The sequence below is a fragment of the Apis laboriosa genome, unplaced genomic scaffold, assembly GCF_014066325.1.
Source record: "Apis laboriosa isolate Shangri-la unplaced genomic scaffold, ASM1406632v1 scaffold23_cov150, whole genome shotgun sequence".
Classification (NCBI taxonomy): Eukaryota; Metazoa; Arthropoda; class Insecta; order Hymenoptera; family Apidae; genus Apis; species Apis laboriosa.
Genome location: NW_025222452.1, coordinates 4570410 through 4590172, shown reverse-complemented (window position 1 = coordinate 4590172; position 19763 = coordinate 4570410). Strand labels below are relative to the sequence as shown.

Genomic DNA, 19763 nt, shown 5'->3' with positions numbered 1-19763 from the left:
AGTAGAAATATAAAAGTATTTTCTAAAGTATGATATTTATATCTTTTTTTTATAAATAATAAAATATACCTAAATTAAATTTAATTAATGTGTTAGTTTATTTTATTAATTTAGTTAATGACAAATAAAAATTTTATATTTTATCTATATTATATATAAATCTTTTTTTACAAAATCATTCTCTTATTAGAGGCTTTAAAAGCAATAGCCATGATCCAATTCATATAATTACAATATTACATATAACATCAAATAATGATACCATGCGAATCATGATTAGTACTTTCAAAATCTCTTGAATGAAAATTGCCTTATATACAAATTTTATAATATTTTTAACAATATTAAAATTTTAAAAATAATAATGTTAATAATATTTTTATATACACATTTACATTTTATTTATTCTTTCCTATTTCATAAACGCGCCTTGTATATAAAAGAATTATATCTAATTTTATCATCTTTTATTTAAAAGGTGAAATAGAAAAAGAAGAAAAACATTACATCTATTGAAATTTTCAAATTTTTATTCTTTTAATCACCGTAAACAAAATATACCGTTAAGGGATAATGTACCGTTAAAGGATAATGTACCGTAATAAAAGTTTCTATTTCGTTATTCTATAAAATTTATGGTTTCTAAAATTATATAGATCTTCACATTATATATTTATTTTCTATATTGAGGATAGGGATTAGAAATATTAATTTACATTTTTACAAAATTTAATAATAAAATGTAATATTTAAATTTCTATTTGTATTTAACAGTTGCAGTAAAATAAAAAAAATATTAATTAATAAAACTAAATAAGAATTAAACTATGATCAATTTATTAAATATTATTTTACAAACAGGAATTATTTGATATTTTAAAATTGTAAAATCCTGTTATTATGTAAACAATATCACTATAGAGGCAGTTATAATTTAATGCCTCTTGTATTATATATTTCCTGGAAACACTCCGTTTGCAATCTGTTCATTCCATTTTTCTATCCAAGCATTTGGGCACATCGCATTAAATACTTTTTTGAAATATTGACATGCTTCATAATCTTCACCATGTCGTTTTTTGCAACGGTGAAAATCCAAAAAACTAGTATAACAATATCTGCATTTAAAATAAACAGAAATAAATAACATCATATTGAATATTTATAAATATTGGAATATAATATCAATTTGTTCTTTGTTTACCTTGTCTGGTTTTGATTTGGAAATCTTGGATCATATGGTGCTGTGTTTGGTTTCAATTCGATGGAGGGAGTTATTGGTGTCGCATTTCCAAGTTCTGTATATTTAACCATATTGATGCTGCTTAACAAGTTACAAGTTATTTAATCTATTATATTTATTGAAAGCGCTACAAACAGTCACCCTCCCTTTTTCCCACAAGGCAAACTCTTTACATGTTTGTCTCTCGCTCTAGTCCTTTTGTCTCTTGCATCACTTAATACACTATCACAAACATTAATTACTTCTTCACTTGCAGTCCGTATTATATTAATAATATTTTTTAAGTTGAAATATTTAATAATTTGATACTATATATATCTATAATTTCTCATTAATATATACTGTACATTCTATCTAATAATTGAAAAAAAGAAAAAATTTTGCTTGTATATGTTTTTACAGAGATTTTTCTTGTTAAATAATGAATAGATGTACTTAAAAGCTTTCTCAAACTTAAATAATTTTAGTACAAGTAGATGTCTTATTTAAACTTGGTTCATAGCTGTTCTTCTATATTTAAATGCAACCATAATTTAATTAAAAAAACACAGCATCTTTTGAAAGCACATTCATTGTAGATAAAACAAAGTAACAAAATAGGAAATAGAACTAAAATCAGCTATTTAACCAATGGTCTTGTGTTGTCTTCTTCCTGACAACAAACTTCTCTGTATTTTTTCACTTCAGCCATATATAGTGACCAGGCATCCTTAGGTTGTTCAACAGTTTGTTCAGTCTTTGGCTTAGCAACCATTCCAGTTTTTAAAATTCTGCCTCCTCGCCTCTTTCCTACCATTAAAGGTGGAGGAATAACAGTCTTCTCTTCCAAAACAGAAGTCATTGGTTTTTGTGCAGGTTGCATTTGTTCCTGCATTTTTTTAAACATTTCCATAAAGCTACCATCATTTTTAAAAGCATTAGATTGTGGAGGAACAACTGGATGAGATATAGTTGTTTCTGTATTATCTTCAGCAATATCCGATTCATATGATGGTGCTCTATGATATCTACGGCTTTCTCTGCCTCTATGTCTATCTTTACTTCTATTACGACTACGACTACGTCTCCTATCTCTAGAACGTGATCTTCCTCTTGATCTAGATCTTGATCTATCTCTTCTAGAATATTTTCGTGATCGATCTCTATCTCTATCTCGATCTTTGTCTCTATCAGGAGAACGAGATCGTCTGTGTGATCTACTTGGTGGAGATTTTGAAGTACTGCGTCTTCTTCTACGCCTGTCCTGTGGCGAATCATTTCGGGATGTTCTACTGCTTCTATAGTCCGAAGGTGAAGGTGAACGACGTGATGACATTCTGTTTTTGTACCCATCATATGTTGTATAACTTGCACTATACATAGGAGGCGAAGGCGGAGCTGGTGGTGAATCTGTATTGGACTTGGAACTGCGTTCATGCCGCTTTGAATCCATTGTTGCGCTTGTGTGCCTCTCTCGCCAGGCTGAATGGATAGATGGACACCTATAAGGATAGAAACTGCCTTCTATAAGTACACTGTCCATTTCTTCTTACCAAGCCTTTATCTGATTGGTATTTAATGTACGCGTTTGCAAGAGACAAGCAGACTTATAGCGAGAGAACAAAATGTATTTTAATTGCCATTAACATGAATAAAATTCAATCAAAGCTTAATTAAGATTTTATCTTCAGTTATATTTGAATTATTGAATTAAACTTTATCTAATCATTTATTATATTATAAAATATATTATAAAAAATCTAGCTTTGATTGTATTTTTATTTAAATATATTTTAATATTTTATTACAAATACTAATTTCTAATAAATAACCTATTTTTTTTATAAAATAATTTTATATTGTTATATAATTCTATAATTTCTATATTTTGATATAATGATGTTTATAATATTCTTATTTATGAAATTAGAATTTAAATCAGTTGCATTGTATGATAATTTAAATCTAGTAGTAATGCCTATATTAAAGTTCTGGAAAATATATGAATTAACATTTGATATGTTAAAAATTAATATAGAATATATTTTCAAAGATAAATTTCAAAAAATTTCAAAAAATTTAATAACATTGATTTACAATTAAACGTAACATATATTTTTTATTTTGATATTGTAATGAAAAAAATTAGTAAAATTAGCTTCATTATTTATTTTATTTATTATATATTAAAATATTTTAAAATTTTCACCGACATAAGCAATAAAAAGAAAACAAAGAAGCATAAAAAGATAAAGGACATAAAATTTGATAGAAAACCTTTATCCATAATTAAATATGATCTTCAATTATTATATAAATTAGTTTCCATAAAAATATAAGTAAAGTTTCTATAAGAACTTTCTTAAATATGACATTGACTATATTACAGTTACCTAAATAGCTTATAATTACACGAAATATCTTTATATAAAATACCTTAGTCAGCCGTGCGATTGAAAACAAAATGGCCACTAGGCAAACTGCGCCAAACTGTTACGTCATACATGTATGTCTAAGCACAGTTAAATCTGATTTTGAGAAGATTTGTAAGAGTAAAGAATATATTTCTATATTTCTCCGACAGAGTTCGCTCAAAATTTAATTGTATGAAATTTAATTTTATAAAATCTTTTACTCGTTAGAACAAAAAATATCAAATTATTATTAATTATTAAAAAAAAAATTTTAGATATTATAAATGAACTTAATAAATTTTATGTATTTTATATATATATATTTATATACATATTATATCACAATTAATTAAAATAAATATTTTATGAAAATTTTTATAAATTATATTAGAAATAATATCCATTTACAATATAAAAGATGTTAAATTTTATTTATTTATAGTAATATTCATAATGCTTTTCTTAAGAAATAGTATTATTTGAAAATATTTCAACAACAACAGTTAATAATTATTAAACAATTAATAATATTAATTTACATAAATTATTAATAAAAATTAATAAAATATTAATAAAAAAATCTTGGAATATTTTTGAAAATTATAGATAAGAATTTGAAAACCGGATAGAAAATAAAATATCTATTAAGTAAGGATGATATTTGATTCGAGTATTCATATCCGGTCTTCCATTTTCTTTTCGTCATCATCGCATATAATTGCGTTCTTGTTCAGTCACGTTTGTTATCGATCTTGCGTTTTTAGTAATTGTAAAACATTTAAATTGTATACGAGCGTTCGTTAGTCTGTACGTTATATAATATCTTCATAGAGTTTTCATTTCGTCCATCGTATTTTGGATTATCGAGTGCTAATGCGTGGTATTTCAGAAAGCTCTCCGACTCGCGCAATGGCGGAGGATTTGGATGTCGAGGCAATGCTGGAGGCGCCATATAAGAAGGGGGTAAGGCTTAATTTTTTTTTTTCTCTTTTTCTGTGTGTCTCGGTTTGTTCCTTCGAGATCCTGATTTTTTTTTTATCCTATAAAGTTTACCTAATCTCGACGCACAAGAATCCAATACGGTGCGTACCGTTTTAGATATGTTCTTTTGTATTGCGATCGAGAAAAATGAATCGTCCTTTCCTTTCCGTATATACATGTAGAACAAAGTACGTCCTTGTCTCATACCGACTATTGATCAATACCTCCGTTTTCTGTACTTATAGATGGTACGTAACATGTACCCTCGCGCTCGTAGGATGTTCGGCAGCGAGTTCCTAGAATGCACTTGAAATACGAGGTATTAAGAAAAGCCATCACTAACATCATTTTTACTTAATTCTTTTTTCTTTATTTATTTCTGATTTTTTTTAATTTCTTTTTCAAAATCGTAACGTTTATTATTTACGACGTAGATAGAATTACTATTGCCACCATATCACAATTATAAAGAGACAAAAAATATGTAAAACGAATATTCTTTATTAATTTATATAAAAAGAAAAGAAGAAAATAAATATGAAAGATGGATCTATTAGGTGCTGTTCTGCCATGTGCCATGCTATTCTATTAATTTTTATTATATGTGGAAAAATGAATTAACTGGTTTGTATAAGTATCGAATACCTTTTGTATGTAGAATCAATAGAATCATTGTCTATAATATCTTTTGCGATAGAAGGGCATAATTCCTATTGATTTCTACTATATTTTTTTGCATTGTTAGGTGGAACAATAAAGGTATTTGTTGGATTTCAAAATCTCTAGCACTCCCACATTAGCTTTGTTTTCTTTCAATTCATAGGAAATTTATTAATATATCTTTCTTATAATTATATGTTGATTCTCCTTTTGTATAGAATTATATATTAATATAATTAATTATGAATAATTGAAAAGACAATAGGTAATGAAGAATTATATTTTAATTAATATAAGTATTTGTAGTATTTTAAATTGCAATATATATACATAATATAAGAAATGAAATATAATTTTTATTAAAAGTTCCACATTTTTTACAAATAGGAATATATAATCAGATGTAATTTATTTGGCAAATTAAAATTAAATACTTAAATATATTTTTTAGCATGTAAAATATATATTAAGAAATAATATATTCAATATATTATATATAATATTAAAATTATTAAAATCTATTTTTTTATTCACAAAATGAACTTTTATTTTTATTAACTATATGATTATAAATTAAGAATGGTAATATATAGAATGTTATTTTTTGTAATGCTTATCATTTTTCGTCAACATAATGTATTTTATTTCAAATTTGAAAGTACATTATTAATATTTCATAAACAAAATGCATGGTAAATTGGCAAGCAGGAATAAATTATATGAGAAAATCAAATGAGAAAATGTTTTAAAATTATGGTTAAAATTATGGGAGATTGATAAATTTAGGGGATCGGTTTTATTAATGATAGATTGAAAGAACATCAGTAACATATACATGTAACACCATTATCATCATTTCATTGTATTAATGCCATATACCATGTGTATGTTCGCTTTTAATTATGTGAAACATTTTCTCTATACAGCTAAATCATCTTGTGATATATCTACTGGAAGCTGCAAATGATCGTTGATCGTTTTATTCCTATTATGAGATAATTCAAATCAATTATACATTCAGGGGCTATAGGTTAGCAATTAGGGTTCACATCTCGTGTTACATTAAAAACGTACTGTCTTTGATGAGGGCTCTCTTTTACAGAAGAAAAAGGATGTGTGGTTGGCCATTGGTAGTTTAAAGACCAAGGCATGCTCAACCCAAGATTGCAATGCTTTCCTAAAACCCGATAAAACGATTGGTAAGTTTGAGCCAGGTGTATGCGAGGCGTCGCAACACTATGCTCGCCCCGTCTCTGTCTCTCTCTCTGTCTGTTTCTCTCTCTCTCTCTCTCTCTCTCTCTCTCTCTCTCTCTCTCTCTCTCTATCTCTATCTCTATCTCTATCTCTATCTCTCTTTTTCTCTTCTCTCTTCTCTCTTCTCTCTTCTCTCTTCTCTGTGTCCTCATCTCAGCCCCCTCAGACCAATATAATCAACCTGGAAAAAGAGAAAGAGCACGAGAGTGCACCATCGTCCAGCAGCAAATAGATCTTCGATAACAGTGTTCAATGGAGAGTTATCTACATGGTTACAAAATTAAAAAATTTTTTTAAATTAACAGAAGACAGAACAATTCATTATTGATATATTTTATTTTGAAACTACTGTTAAAATTTAAATTGTACAATATGTACACAGTTTATCTTTATAAAATTTACTAACGTTCTATGATTTGCTTTTTGTCCCCTTGATCGCGCGTCCCTGCCACATCGGCTGGCTGGCATGGCATTCAACTGTTTGCTGTTCGTAGGAGCAGGACTCCTCAACCAAAGACAAATCATCCAAGGAAAATGGGTCTAGCCGTAAATCATCTGGGTAAATATATTTTAAGTATTATAATTAATACAAATGATTTGTGTTTATTATCAACATTGTGTCCAATAGATCATTACATGATTTAAAAACATATAGTAATTTCTATATAAAAAAATATTTTTAGTTGATTCTAAAATTAATTTTATCTTCTTTTTTTCTTTATAAACCAGTACAAATATTCACCATTTATGAAAATAATTTAATAAAATGATATGCTGAATTTAATATGCTTAAATTTATCCCTTTGATTTATTACCAATTTCTCATGTATGTCAATTCTGAATGTTTCTTGTTATTTTTATTAGATTTTTATATATTAGTTTGATTTTTTTTTAATATCTAAAATATAAAAAATTTTATTTTAATTAAGAAATAATAAGCAAATGAATTTCAAGATTAGTTATTCAAAAAATATTATAATTTATGAAATAATGTAATTAATGAAAATGATAACAAACATAAAAAAAATTAAGTTTTGATTTTTATTTTATTTTATTTTTTCTATATATCATTGTTAATTTTTTTGTATACAATACTATCATAGTAGATATTTTAAATAATACTCTCTAAAAAATAAGAAAAATTTAAAGAAAAAAAAATTTTAAGAAAAATTATAAAAAAAATTAATAAAAAAATGAATTAGATTTTTTAAGTTTTTGTTTCAAATAAATTAAACTTTTGTTAAGAATTGTTTTAAATAGAAAATGTTTTTAATTACAAAAATATGATTTTTTATAATATTTTAAAATTAAGTTCTGATTCACTTTTCTTATGTAGAATGATTTATAATATATTAAAATCTTAAATTTTTATAAATGAACTACTTTGTCTGAACCTTTAGCTTTATAGATTGAAATATATATTCAATTGTCAATGAATATTTCAAACTATAGTCATTTGGTACGTACATATAGTTGTTTGAAGTTATATTCTCTTTGTTATAGACCCCATACAATTAGTGTAAATGCTGGTTATTTTCATAATTCCAAAGGTTAGACCTGAAGATGGTAAGTGTTTAGGAAGAATATCTGTAATACAGATTCTGTTAAAAATTAAAAATGTAACCAAGAAAAACACAATAATAAACAAAATAAGAAAGGTTATTAAAATATGAAATATTTATTAAAAATATTATTTAATAATATATTATTAAATATAATGATGTTAATTATTCTTATAATATTGATTAATTTATTTGTTTATTTTATATATTGATTAATTTATTTTTATTAAATGCGTACCTTTAATTATATCATTTAATAAATAATTATTAATATTAGCTATATATACTTTTTTGTTTCTTCATTATTTATTTATCAAATTATATAGAAAGTATAAACTGATAAAAATTTTGAATAAATTTCTTTATTACTAAGGGTTCGGATTAGTAAGTTAAATTCTATGACTTAAAATATTACATTATACAAAGTAAACTTAAAATAATCAAAATTCATTTATTATATATTCAAATAAGCATATCACATATATCGCATATATTATAAATTATAAATTACTTATATAAATTTTATTAAAAAATATTTTAATTTAAATTATTTATTTTTTTCTTTATAGGAAGAGCAAGCATCGTTCTCGTTCCCGTTCTCGATCACGAGATCGTCGAGAGAAAGATCGTCGCGATCGCGATCGAGATAGAGACAGAGAAAGAGATCGTGATAGGGATAGAGATCGTGATCGCGATCGTGATCGTCGACGTAGATCAAGATCAAGAGATCGGAGAGACCGCGATAGAGACAGAGACAATAGTGATAGAGATAGGGATCGTCGGGATAGAGATCGAGATCGAGACAGAAGAAGAAAACGATCTCTCACACCAATTACACTTCCTAGAGCAAGATTACCATTTGGAAAAGGTGTCAGTCCCCTTGGCATGTAAGTCCAAGCGATTTTATTGAATATATAGAATGATATAAGAATAATTCATTCTAAAGTATAAAATTTTAATATAAAAATTTTTATTAAGAATTGTATATATGTTACGCCAAGGCAAATTTATGACACGATCAACAACATCGCTATTTTTGAGAAAATCCATTTTTTTTAATTTTTATTTGTTAAAGGTTCAAATGGGTAATTTTAATTAGCCAATTAATACATATAGTTTTAGAGTCATAAATCAGTTTCAGGACTCAATAGCGAAGGCCGTGCCATAAATCTTGGGCTTAATGAAACGAATATTGTTAATAATTCATCACTAAGCCTAGTAATACATCTGTTAAAAGTTTTAACTTCAACTTCAAATCTCAAGAAAATTCACAGAGTCAACACTTTTGTATATTGGATCTCTGTTCCTTTTCTCTTGACACAATGGATGCAAAAGGATCCAAGAATAAGACAGGCTGAAGATCTTAAAAGTGTCAATATTTTTCTTTTTGAATAAATTCAAATATAGATTCAGATTCAAGATTGAGATACATCAATATTCACTTTGTATTCACATTCGCAAAACAAAAATAATTCGGAAATTTATTCATTTGATTACAGTTACAAGTCATATTATAAATATCAATTCTTTAAGAAGTCAATAATAAAAAATATAGTTATATCATATAATTTCGAAAATAAGACAAAGATGTCAATGAACATTATAATCTAAATATTAATCTGTATCCACAACAATTTCAAGAGTATCATTCTAAATATCTTTATATAATATAATAAGTAAATTTTAAAAATGTTAATATATTTTTAATTTTTATATTTTATATTTATTTTAGCAGAAATGATGAGTTAACACCAGAGGAACGAGATGCCCGAACTGTTTTCTGTATGCAATTAAGTCAGCGCATACGTGCTCGAGATTTGGAAGAATTCTTTTCCAGTGTTGGGAAAGTTCAAGATGTCCGACTTATAACATGTAATAAAACAAGAAGATTTAAAGGTATAGCATATGTGGAATTCAAAGATCCTGAAAGTGTTACATTGGTAAGTTGAAATATAATTTATATTTAATATTAAATTTATTATTAATTATTAAATTTTCTTTTTTCATAGGCACTTGGTTTATCAGGTCAAAAGCTTCTTGGTGTTCCTATAGTAGTACAACACACTCAAGCCGAAAAAAATCGTATGGGTAATTCCATGCCAAATCTAATGCCAAAAGGACAAACTGGACCCATGAGATTATATGTTGGATCTCTTCATTTTAATATCACAGAAGATATGCTTCGCGGTATTTTCGAGCCTTTTGGAAAAATTGACAATATTCAATTAATTATGGATCCCGAAACTGGACGGAGCAAAGGCTATGGATTCTTGACTGTACATATATATATATATTATTATTAATATATATACTATTATTAAATTCAATGTATTCATGTGTTTATTAAAATATATTTATTTTTATTATAGTTTAGAAATGCCGATGATGCAAAGAAAGCTTTGGAACAATTAAATGGTTTTGAACTTGCTGGAAGACCTATGAAAGTTGGTAATGTTACAGAACGTACAGATTTAATACAAGGTCCATCTCTTCTGGATACAGACGAATTAGATCGAAGTGGTATCGAACTTGGTGCTACTGGAAGGTACAATAAAATTAATTTTTTTTTATAAAAATTAATCAAATTACATATAATGAACGTTTAAAAATGTTTAGGTTACAACTAATGTTTAAGCTAGCAGAGGGAACAGGACTTGAAATTCCTCCTGCAGCTGCAAATGCATTGAATATGGCTCCAGTTATGTCAACGCCACAACCACCTCCACAAGTTGCTCCTCCTATAGCAACACAGTGTTTTATGTTATCGAATATGTTCGATCCCCAAAAGTAAGTTATTTTTTTAAGATAAATAGAGATAAGTAGAAATTTTAGTATATCTCTAGATCTAATGTTAATTAATTTTATTTCCATGAAATGGAATAAATTATAAAAAAATTTCATATATTGTTATATATGTTAGAAATAATAACATTTTTTTTAATCCTTAGATTTCCAAGTGAAGATTCTAGAGTCTCATGAATTTTTATAAAGTTTAACATTTTAAATATATCCAAAATCTTTAAAATATTACTATATATTAAAATAACTTAAATTATAATTAATAAATTATATATATAATATTAATTATATAAATAATTATAATTATAATTAATAAATTAAAATAATATAATATTACTATTATATTAAAATAAATATTGAACAATTTTAAATGTAAAATATAAATATTTTTGAATATTAAAATATTTAATCCTTTGCTCTCCAACGGTGACAGTCAACATTTGAGTTAATGCTATAATTCCAGCGGTGACTCTCCGGTACCAGTGAGATTATTGCGGCAATTTGAACAGCAACAATATTTATGTTTGATTTTTTTAGAATATCGGTTTATAAATAGGTTCCTAAGCTCTTTACGTATAATCTTATGAGGTGTAATCTTATCTTATAAGTAATTATCTTATGGTAATCTTATGAGACCATCGAACGCATCACGCGCGGGTCTGAGTCTGCTAGTTCGAAACAGGAAGTGCGAAAGAGTGCAAAGGGTTAATATAAATTTTACAGAAAAAAATAAAATATTTAATTGTGGAAAATTGCAAATTTGATATTCTAAGGATTAAACGGTCAGAGCATATTTATAGGCCCAATGGTAATTACTTTTCTTTCCATTGAGGGGATTGAATATGCTAAATAAACTATGTTATCTAAAAACAAAATGTCATATATATATCATATTATATGTATATTCAAAAATGATAACATAATATTTTTTTAACTTAGTATTAATTCAATTAAGATTAGTTTAATTAGACTTAAGTTAATTAGGAATTAACTAGAAATAAACAATTTAACTTAGAATTCTAAGTGGGGTCATTAAATTCACAGATTTGTTAAAAGTAAATTATTTTTAAATTTAAATCATTCTGAATGTATAAAATTTTTAATAAAAGTATAAATTAATATTTATATTAATTAATATTTAGCAATTTTATTAAATATACTTTTATATTAATAATTATAAAAAATTTTAAAACATAAAAAGAAATTTGTAAATTTTGCAAAATTGTAAGAGAAATTACGCTGCTTAGTGTTCTAAGTATTAAAAGATAGGGGCATATCTGTAGACCCAGTAGTAATTATTTTCATTCTACTGGAGGGAATGAATATGCTAAATAAACTATGTTATCTTAAAAAGATTTCATACATATTGTTATATGTATGTTAAGAAATGATAACATAACATTTTATTAAATAATTAAATAATGCTTAATAGTTGTGAAAATATTAAACTTTAACAAAATAAATTTTCATTTCAGTGAAACGAATCCAAATTGGGCAAAAGAAATTCGTGATGATGTTATCGAAGAATGTAATAAACACGGTGGTGTGTTACACGTCTATGTGGACCAAGCTTCCCCTCAGGGTAACGTTTATGTTAAGTGTCCGTCAATAGGAACAGCAGTCGCAGCTGTCAACTCATTACATGGTAGATGGTTTGCTGGCCGAGTAATTACAGCCGCTTACGTGCCAGTTGTAAATTATCATTCGTTGTTTCCGGATGCGATGACCGCTTTACAGTTATTGGTTCCGAGCGCTCCGCGAAGGGGAATGTGATCTTAAACAGTGCAAATGCCAATTACAAATATGTAAATTCATATAGTATTACATTTTTACAAAAAAAATTTTTGTTACTATAACAAAATCGTTAAGTGTCGTTTCAGATTATACAGGTGTTACAAAATAACAGCGATGCATCTGCATAAAATTTTCATATATGAAGATAATTATTATTTTTTTGTTTTATAAAAATCTTCTATTATTAAGTATCTTGACCAATTAATACAAACTGAAAACTTATTTTTAATATATTTCTAAACACTTTAATTAGAATATAGAAACAAAATTATCTTTTGAACAGTTATTTATTAATATAATTCAATTATAAAAAAGTATTTATGTATATCTACTCGTGTATCGACTTATATTTCAATAGATTCAGTGCAGCAAAATCAAATGACTATTGCTTTATTTAAGTATATATGCAGCAAATATTTAATTATTCTTTGTTATTACCTGTAATAATTAATAAATTGAATAATTTTTGACGCTTAACTTGTTAAAGTAAAATAAAAGCATTGTTTTACTTTTTAAACTGAAAACAAATTATTATGAATTATAAACAAAGTAAAACGATTAATAGATAGTAATTCTCAATATATGTTGAAGATGATAATATATATATATATATATTATAATATATATATATTATATTATATATATATATATGTATATAATAAACTTTTCTTTACAACTTCGTGATTGTTGGAAAGTGCACAGCAGAAATTCTTTCTTTAGAAGATAATAGATATGATGAAGTAAATAGAAAATTCTTTTTTTAAAAAAAGAGAAGATCTGCAGACAATGAATGTTATTAATAAATATATTTTATTAAATGTAATAATGATAAATATAATGTTTAATTTAAAAAAAAAATATATAAAATTAGTTTAAGGTACTAATTTATACATTGGTCTTTTATATATATACATAATAATATACATGTATGATCTTTGTTATTTAAGGATAATTTGATGAGCAAATTTTTAATATAAAATTTAAAAAAATATATTTATAAAAACTCTTTATTAAGAAGAATTAATAGAATAATTAATATATATAAGACAATGAGAACATATACATTAATCGATTCTATCGAATCGTATTTCTTTTATTCCTGCAGATCTTTATTAATTAAAAAAAAAATTATTACAATAATTATGTAAAAAATTTTGTAAATTATCACTGTTCCTTCATATATGATAATATACTATTGCAACTTCATATTAAAATGTGAATGTATACTTTCGTAATTATAAATTAAAAAATTAATGTGATAATATCATATGGATGTGAGGACTTTCTAGAATATAAATGTAAATGCGCAAATAACATTTCTTCGACAACATTTATTCATTTACATTACTTTAAGTAAATTGTAGTATAATTAAGATTTTCATTTCTTATTTTAGAATAGAATATAAAGATTATTTTTTAACTATTTGCTAATTATGTATTTAATAATTTAGATTACAAATAATATTTTGAAAAACAAAAAAATAATTTTATTGTGTACGTTTTATAAAAATTCTACATACAAAATTGAAATTATTATTTAATAAATTAATAATAATTAAAAATAATATATTTTGAATCATATATAGTTAGATTAAATCCCTTAGAAAAAAGTGATAAAAATGTGAAAACATATTTTTAAATAAATTTGTAAATGTCAATTTTGATGATATATATTTTTATTTTAACCATTTTAAATCAACACACAATGCTATATGATCACTTGGGCATACTATAGATGGAAGACCAGTATATGTACTAAGTTCTTCTTTACTTGGCATTGGTATAACTTGTTCAACTGCCAAATAATCTGTTTGATAAAATATATAATCTAAACAACCAGAAAAGGTAGCAGTATAATTTGTATATTCTGGAATACCACATGCACTAGCCAAGTTTAAATCATGTTTAATAGATATATTTTGCACATGTTCTTGAGGATCTATAATGATAAATAAATAAAAAATATGTTTATTCATTTTTATACATTTTTATAAATTATATAAATTATTATAGAAAAGAAGAATAATAAAACTAACCAGATATCCAATCACTATGATTACTTGATACATAATTTTGGGTCATTAATTGGTAAATTGCATTTTGTGGTGTACTATTAAAATCACCGCAATATAAAATACTGACATTGCATTCAGGATTCTGTAAATTTTTTATGTATAATTAAAAATAATATTATATTTTTAATAGTAAATTTATATTAAATATTTCACAATTTTTAATTCATTAAAATTTTCCATAAATACCTCTTTTTTTATTTTTTTAGAAAATGTATGTAAATATAATAAACCATAATAAGCTTGTAATAACCGTATATGATCTGCTTTTAACCGAAAATATAAATGTGTATTACCAACAATTAAGATTTCATCATTTTCTTTAGATCGAAGTACTATTGACTGTAATATATTATGTATATTCTAATTAATTATATTGAAATATTAAGTATTATATTGTATCATATAATAAAAGAATAATCTTATTTGGATACCTGAATAATTGTATTTCTGTTTAAGAATGTTTGTTTTATACTATCATTCTGAATTTGTGACCAAACAATATTAAATTCATTTAAATTTATACCTTGAGAAATAACACTATAATTATGAGATAATTTATCAAATTTTTCCTGGTTATAAAATATAGCAAGGCCTTCTTTCAAATCATTTTTTAAATTATATACACTATTATAATTTAATGCAGTTAATGACAGTTGTAAATCGTTTTTATAAATTGTAGCATCTACTTCTTGAAGACATATTATGTCACTGTTATATCCTATAGAAATTCAAAATATCAAAAATTAATTTAATTTGTACAATGAAATATTTATTATATTTAAGTTGAAAGAAAGAAAAATAAATACCTATTAATTCTTTAAGAATTAGTAATTTTCTATAATCCATAGATAAAGCATAATGTGGACAATATGGATACAATGTATCTTTGGAAATAGAAGTTTCTGAATATATATTTGCTAATATGTTATATGAAGTTACTCTGAAACTTCTGAAAATTTTGTTTTAATAATTATATAATATATTTTTAATAATGATAAAATGAATAATATATATTGAATTAATACTAACTTTTTATTACATAATTTATTTTTAGTAAAAGCATGTCTAGTATCAAAAGGACATAAACCAGGTCCAATTTGAACGACATTATTTGATATAATTTCAATCAGAGGTCCATATTCCATATTATTTCTTGGTATGCATGATATCTTTAATTGACATCCTACATCAGATATAGTTGGAACATAAAAGAAACCTTCTCCCACATGTATCCATTTTTTGTTTTCTTTTTTATACCAATTAAAAATTGAATTTACTTTATTCACATTTATTCCTTCAAATTTAGAGGGATAAATCGGAAAACCAACTAAAATGCTTGTTGGTAATTCTATTTTTGAAATATAAGGTACATTTTGTTTCAATACATATTCTGTATCAAAAATCACTAATTTTATGTCTGCATTATTTTCTAAAATTGATTTACATGTTAAATCACCATTAAGGATAGAATGATTTTTTATAAATTTTATTTCATTATCTTCATTCATTATATTCATTTCTATAAAATTTTCATTGTGTTTTTTTTGTTTTCGATAAATTGTTTTTATTATATATCCATAAATATTTTTATGTATTCTTTGAATAAAACAATTTATAGATTCATCCACTTGCCTTTGAAAATTAAATTGTCTATTCACATTTAAATCAGGATTAACATAACGAAATGACATTTTAAAATTTTTACTTCCTTCTTCGTGAAATAAAATAGCTTCATTCATTTTTAATTGTATTATTGCTTGCGAATAATTTTTTAAAAGTGTATTTTGTATTTTTGGAAATAATGAAAAAGAGGTTAAGTATCTTACATATAAATTACGAATTAAGATTATCATTTTGTAGAAACATTATTTTTATCTATTTTTTAGCACAATTTTTAAAAAAACTATGAATGTTTAAATATACATACACATATATGCGTAAATAAATTGGAAAAATGTGAAACCAATAATCAAACTACTTTTTATATCGAGAATGAAATATAATGTTCGAAACTATTAAACGCCATCTTTTGAAACTACACTAATACAAATACAAATACAAACTATATATTAATACAAATACAAATTAATACAAATTATATAATAAATATTATTGATAATTAATTACATTATATAACTAGAAATTAAAATTTTTTAATTTAGAAGAATTTCAGAAAAAAAATCAAAAGAAAAAAAATATTATGCATAGAAAAATATAAAAATATATAAAATATATAAATATAATTTAACAGAAATATATTTTAATGTTATTAAAACAAACATTATTTGAATATGTTATCTTGTCATGTATCAGGAAATATTATATTTTGTGAGATCGTCATTTTAGAAAAATATATCTTAAAATTTAGAATGTATCTGTATAATATTTATATTTTTTACATTAAAGATTAGGAAATATTATAATTTTAAAAGAGAAATAATAAAAATATAAATTGTACTTTATCTATGATTATATGCAAAAGCAAATAAATAAACAAGAAAAGTAAATGATGGTAAAAAAATAAAGATATAATAAAAATTAAAAAATCATTAAAAAATTAAAAAATCAATGCATTTCTAAAGTACCGTAATAAATAATATATATATATATATATTATACATTATATATATATATATATATATTAGTTTTTGATTTATAACTATGTTAAAATAATCAATATATGATAATTTATATAGATTTTTTAATATTTTGTTATATATTTAGTTAAATTTTTCTATTTGCTATAACATTTTATAATAATTTATTGATTATATAATATTAATTATGATATTATTGTAGCTAAATTATTGATGTACTAATTTTATTTAAAATATATTTCAAATATTTCAATTTTTAAATAGAAATTTAAAATTTATATATTATGTGTCATTTCATTATATATTGTAAAATTGATAAATTATATTACCAAAGTAACATCTTGTCATAGTTGTTTATTATATCTCTTTTCTTGTTCCTGTGTAGGAGTGGAATAATGGAATTATGTAAAATGCTAAGAAGCTGTGTAACAGATTATTGTCCAAACAAATGGTAATATCAATTGTATTACAACCATGCCACGCCTTGAATTTTATTTATTGTCTCTAACTTTGCATGAGGATGTATTATTTATTCTATATATCCTAAAAATCTTTTGATATCAAAAAAAGCTTGTTATTTGTTATTGTTTTAAATAGAAATGAAATAGAATGATATTTTCAGAAAAGATGATATTTAAGTTAATCTATTATAGTTATAGAACGAATTCATATTTTTTAGGTATTGATTCAGCATTATTATGGAATAAATTAAAAAATTAGTAGAAATTAGTCTGCTAGTTAAGCAAATTATATTTGCCATCCAAAAAACATAATTTCTACAAACTATTAACTTCAGATACATAAAAAAAATTTTTTGCAAATAAATGTTTAAAAAATAAATATTAAAAAATAATTATGAAAATGAAATTAGATGTTTTTAAATTATATATATATATATATATACATGCAATTAACTGATAAAGAAAGATATCCTTTTTAAAGTTATACTTTACAGTACTGAAGCAAAAATGAAATAAAATATATATAGATACAATTGATGTCGCTTGTTTTCTTTACCCTTTAATCTTACTTACACTACAAATTGTTTTTTACATTTCGAAAAGATTTTTTGCAGCAAATATGATCGTGAAATTATACATGTAGATAGTATCTTCATTCATCGAAAATTGAGCAAATTAATGATAATGATTATGATAACGATGATGCACAATAGCTATCAGTTTCTCTTTTATAACTTGTTCGAATAATTATTTATTTGATACATTAAAAATAATACATTATTTCATACATTTAAAATTTTACGAAAAATAAATAATTTAATTAGATCTAGATGTTTGCTTCTAACGTGTTTTCTATCAGTAGAAATATATGGAACAAGAAATGACATTACTGAAGAAAGAATCAATGTGCAAATTAAATTAATTTTATATAAGATTTTATAATTTTTTATCGATTAGAGATAATTTATGAAACCACTTGATTTTCACAATTAAATTTAAATAGAATTTTTAATTTTAAATAGATTATTTAATGACAAATTAAACGATAATATATTTCTTATAATTTCTTATAGATGTAATAAAAAATTATTAACGATGAAAATTATATACTTGAATATAGTAAAGAATCAAGTATAGACCGATGGAAGGCAGAATTATAAAAAAAAGACGATCATTTCCGTTCATTAAAGACTCTTACTTAATCATTTTCAAATAAAAAGAAAATAGTTTGAAGAAACTTCCTGTTATGATACAACATAAAAACCGATATAATAATTCTAAGCAATTTTCTTTCGCTTCTTATTGATACAAGTTTATTGATTAAAAATTTTGAAAATAGTTAAATATCTAAATAAATCACAATAATGACATTATCACAATGTGATAATGATACAATATAATATTAATATTTATTCCTATATTTTTTATCGTATAAATTGTTTAGATTAAATGATAAAAAAATAGAAAATTGATAAATCTTTATATATTTATATTATCAATGAAAATCATTGCACAGTTGTTAGACAAGATTTAGATTTATATATTCCGTTTAGATTTATATATTCCGTTATATGAAAACTAGAAAAAAAAGTTATATTGGTCATTATAAACATCCAAATTATTACAAAATTATTTCACAACTGCAAAATTAGATAAACATTTTTATTCTTTCCTTATTTTTTCTGTTTCTTCTTTTTACATTATATAAAAATGAATTTTATCTGTTATAATTATTTTTTTAAAATGAAATAATAGAAAAAAACATATTAATTTTAATTTAAACTTCATATATATTTTATATGAATTCATTTATATTTACATATATTTTTAAATTTATTTTAATATTGTTAGTATACATATTAGTTATATGCTACAATATTACTATTATATAAGACAGAAATTACTAGTTAAATCTATTTCATATCAATTTTCTATTTATCGTTT

General features: G+C 23.7%; 3 protein-coding genes across 6 annotated transcripts; 1 reads left to right on the top strand and 2 right to left on the bottom strand.

Annotated features, from left to right (window-relative positions):
- Positions 1 to 1330: 1330 nt before the first annotated feature.
- LOC122713240 (serine/threonine-protein kinase fray2-like) lies at positions 1331 to 3739 on the bottom strand. Its single transcript, XM_043933492.1, has 2 exons — positions 3659 to 3739; positions 1331 to 2724 (listed from the first exon to the last, which is right to left on the bottom strand). Exon 2 carries the CDS (start codon positions 2673 to 2675, stop codon positions 1863 to 1865), a length of 813 nt encoding a protein of 270 aa, XP_043789427.1. The 5' UTR covers positions 2676 to 2724; positions 3659 to 3739; the 3' UTR covers positions 1331 to 1862.
- Positions 3740 to 4358: 619 nt separating this feature from the next.
- On the top strand, positions 4359 to 14089 carry LOC122713238 (RNA-binding protein 39). Of its 4 annotated transcripts, XM_043933491.1 has the most exons (10): positions 4377 to 4443; positions 4526 to 4599; positions 4863 to 4936; positions 7026 to 7090; positions 8663 to 8980; positions 9826 to 10033; positions 10103 to 10369; positions 10463 to 10638; positions 10710 to 10880; positions 12368 to 14082. In XM_043933491.1, exons 3-10 carry the CDS (start codon positions 4919 to 4921, stop codon positions 12663 to 12665), a joined length of 1521 nt encoding a protein of 506 aa, XP_043789426.1. In that variant the 5' UTR covers positions 4377 to 4443; positions 4526 to 4599; positions 4863 to 4918; the 3' UTR covers positions 12666 to 14082. The 4 variants fall into 4 exon arrangements, with proteins under 4 accessions (XP_043789425.1, XP_043789424.1, XP_043789423.1 ...); XM_043933490.1 differs by lacking the exon at positions 4863 to 4936 and having other exon boundaries at positions 4359 to 4443; XM_043933489.1 differs by lacking the exon at positions 4863 to 4936 and having other exon boundaries at positions 4371 to 4599; positions 9829 to 10033; positions 12368 to 14089.
- A 255-nt stretch (positions 14090 to 14344) lies between these two features.
- On the bottom strand, positions 14345 to 16786 carry LOC122713293 (2',5'-phosphodiesterase 12). The gene is made up of 6 exons (XM_043933628.1): positions 15791 to 16786; positions 15568 to 15710; positions 15193 to 15479; positions 14948 to 15100; positions 14723 to 14843; positions 14345 to 14625 (listed from the first exon to the last, which is right to left on the bottom strand). The coding sequence occupies exons 1-6, from the start codon at positions 16612 to 16614 to the stop codon at positions 14363 to 14365; spliced, it is 1791 nt and encodes a 596-aa protein (XP_043789563.1). The 5' UTR covers positions 16615 to 16786; the 3' UTR covers positions 14345 to 14362.
- Positions 16787 to 19763: the final 2977 nt, after the last annotated feature.